Consider the following 2,619-nt stretch of genomic DNA (forward strand, 5'->3'; position numbering starts at 1 on the left):
CAGGCAGAAGCTGCAGGAAAATAAAGCCCAATTCCTATCCTGACTTGTGGAGGGGACTAGGGTCAGACTAGCTGAGGCATCTGAGCCTAGCCTGGGCCCTGGGTTCTTTTTTGGACCCGAGATAGTTAAGATTTTCCATCAGGAGCAGGAGCCTAGGGTAGATCCCTGGGTATGGAGGCTATAGACCACATTTGGGGATCTTTATTTGGTTGGGAGACAAGAACTTTAGGGGCTGAGCTCTCTTCCATAGGTCTATTCTCCAACATGCAAGTCTGTGGCCAGTAAATGTCTTTATTGGGCAAGAGATAGAGTCTTCTTGGCTCTGCCAGGACCATAGGTCATGAGGATTTCGATGTCAAGCTCCAGCCGGCTGGCTCTGACCTCATAGCAGCCCCGGATCAGGCCTCGAGTTTGGCTGGCATGCCAGCGCCAGTGAGACTGGATGATGCAGGCTGCCTGGCGTGCCTGGAGGAACCATCTGCGGGCCTGCCACATTCGAACCTGTGCTTGCACTTTCACCACTGCCCACTCCTGGCAGGTGTAGAGTCTCAGCGCCAGGCGCCGTCTCTGCTCCAGCATCTTGGCCTGTATCGACCTCCACCAGCACTGGATGACCCAGGCCCTGAGTGCTGCATGCAGTAATGTTTGGCGCACCATGTTGCCACGCCACCATGACTGAATCTTTATGGCTGCCTTCTCTACCTGATTGGGGGGAAAGAAGAACATGGAGATGCTCAGGGGGTGCCTTCTCACTCCCACCCCCACTACTGATACTTAGGAAGAAGGGGGGCTTGGCCCAGATGACCCTGATCTCTCATTTCTAGGACCACCCAATTTATTTCCAATGCCCTCCCCTCACCTTTAAACTCTGCTCCTTATCTGTTGTCTGGATCTCTTTTCTAAGGACCTCATTCACGTTTTGTATGTCCATGGCCCTGGTCTTTAGAGTCTACTCATCTATCAGGTAGGCCATCCTAGTCTTAGCCCCACCCTCAACTGTTAGCCACACCCTCATCATCAGACCCCACCCACCTGCACCCAAGCCACCACCTCATCAGGTCCTGCACATCAACAAATAACCACTTCTTTCCCCTTCATTGTGTCTCTTTATGGATTGATCAATCATTATATTTATTGATTTCTATCCTGAGTGACACAAATGATTTGCCCTTGTCTACTAACCTGAAGGTAGGCAGTTCAAACCCAGCCAGCAGCACCATGGAAGAAAATCCTGATGATCTGCTACCATGAAGATTTCAGCCAAGAAAACCTCATGGAGCAGTTCTACTCTACCTGTACCTCCTCTCAGAGGTGGTCACCATGAGTTGGAATTGACTCAACAGCAATGAGTTTAATTTTAATTTTTATTATTGTTTTGAAGGCCTACTGTATCTCCCACTGCTCATCTGTCAGTTTGTCATACTGTGGTGGTTTGCTTGTTGCTGTGATGCTGGAAGCTATGCCACTGGCATTTCAAATACCAGCAGGGTCATCCATGGTGGACAGTTTTCAGTAGACCTTCTAGACAAGACCAACTAGGAAGAAGGACATGGAAGTCTACTTCTGGGAAAATTGACCACTGAAAACTTTATGAATAGCAGTGAAACATTGTCTGATAGAGTGCCAGAAGCTGAGCCCCTCAGGTAGGAAGGCACTCAAAATGCAGCTGGGGAAGAACTGCTTCCTCAAAGTAGAGTTGACCTTAATGACGTGGATGGAATAAAGCTTTCAGGATTTTCATTTCCTGATGTGGCACAATTCAAAATAAGAAGAAACAGCTGCAAACATCCATCAATAATCAGAATGTGGAATGTAATGAAGTATGAATCTAGGAAAATTAAAAGTCATCAGAAAAGAAATGGCACACATGAAGATTGATATCCTAGGCTTCAATGGACTGGCATTGGCCATTTTGAATTGGACAATCATACGGCCTACTATGGCAGGAATGACCAATTGAAGAGGAATGATGCCACATTCATTGTCAAAAAGAACATTTCTGGAGAATGTTCCAGGTGCACTGGAAGAGAATGTATATTATGCTGTTGTTGGGTGAAGTATTCTGTATACGTCTATAAGGTCAAGTTGGTTGATTGCATTGTTTAGTTCTTTTGAATATTTACTGAGTTTTTTTCTAGTTGTTCTATACTTCATTGAAAATATTGTATTAAAGTCTTCTACTATTATTGTGGAATTGTCTATTTCTCCTTTCAATTCTGTTAAAGTTTGACTTAAGTATGTTGGGGGTCTTTCATTGGGTGCATAGATAGTTATTATAGTTATGTCTTCTTGTTCAGTTGATCCTTTAATCATTATAGAATGTCTTTTCTTGTCTCTCATGGTGGCTTTTGTCTTAAAGTCTATTTTATCATAAATTAATATTGCCACTACTTCCCTTTTTGATTATCATTGCTTGATATATCTTTCCCCCTTTTCTTTTTAGTCTATTTTTGTCTTTGTGTCTAAGATGTGTCTCTTGTAGAGAACGTATAGATGGGTCATGTTTTCTTATCCATTCTGTAACTCTCTGTCTCTCGATTGGTGCATTTAATCCATTTACATTCAGTGTAATTGTCATATGAGTTTAATGTTGTCATTTTGTTATGTGTTTTTTATTGT

At 43.7% G+C, this 2,619-nt stretch overlaps 1 protein-coding gene across 1 annotated transcript; it reads right to left on the minus strand.

The window, feature by feature from the left end:
* Positions 1 to 291: 291 nt before the first annotated feature.
* On the minus strand, positions 292 to 931 carry IQCF6 (IQ motif containing F6). The gene is made up of 2 exons (XM_007952029.2): positions 917 to 931; positions 292 to 702 (listed from the first exon to the last, which is right to left on the minus strand). The coding sequence occupies exons 1-2, from the start codon at positions 929 to 931 to the stop codon at positions 292 to 294; spliced, it is 426 nt and encodes a 141-aa protein (XP_007950220.2).
* Between the last annotated feature and the right edge of the window lie 1,688 nt (positions 932 to 2,619).

The sequence above is a fragment of the Orycteropus afer genome, unplaced genomic scaffold (assembly GCF_000298275.1).
Source record: "Orycteropus afer afer isolate SDZICR_OR568_19922 unplaced genomic scaffold, OryAfe1.0 scaffold00323, whole genome shotgun sequence".
Taxonomy (NCBI): domain Eukaryota; kingdom Metazoa; phylum Chordata; class Mammalia; order Tubulidentata; family Orycteropodidae; genus Orycteropus; species Orycteropus afer.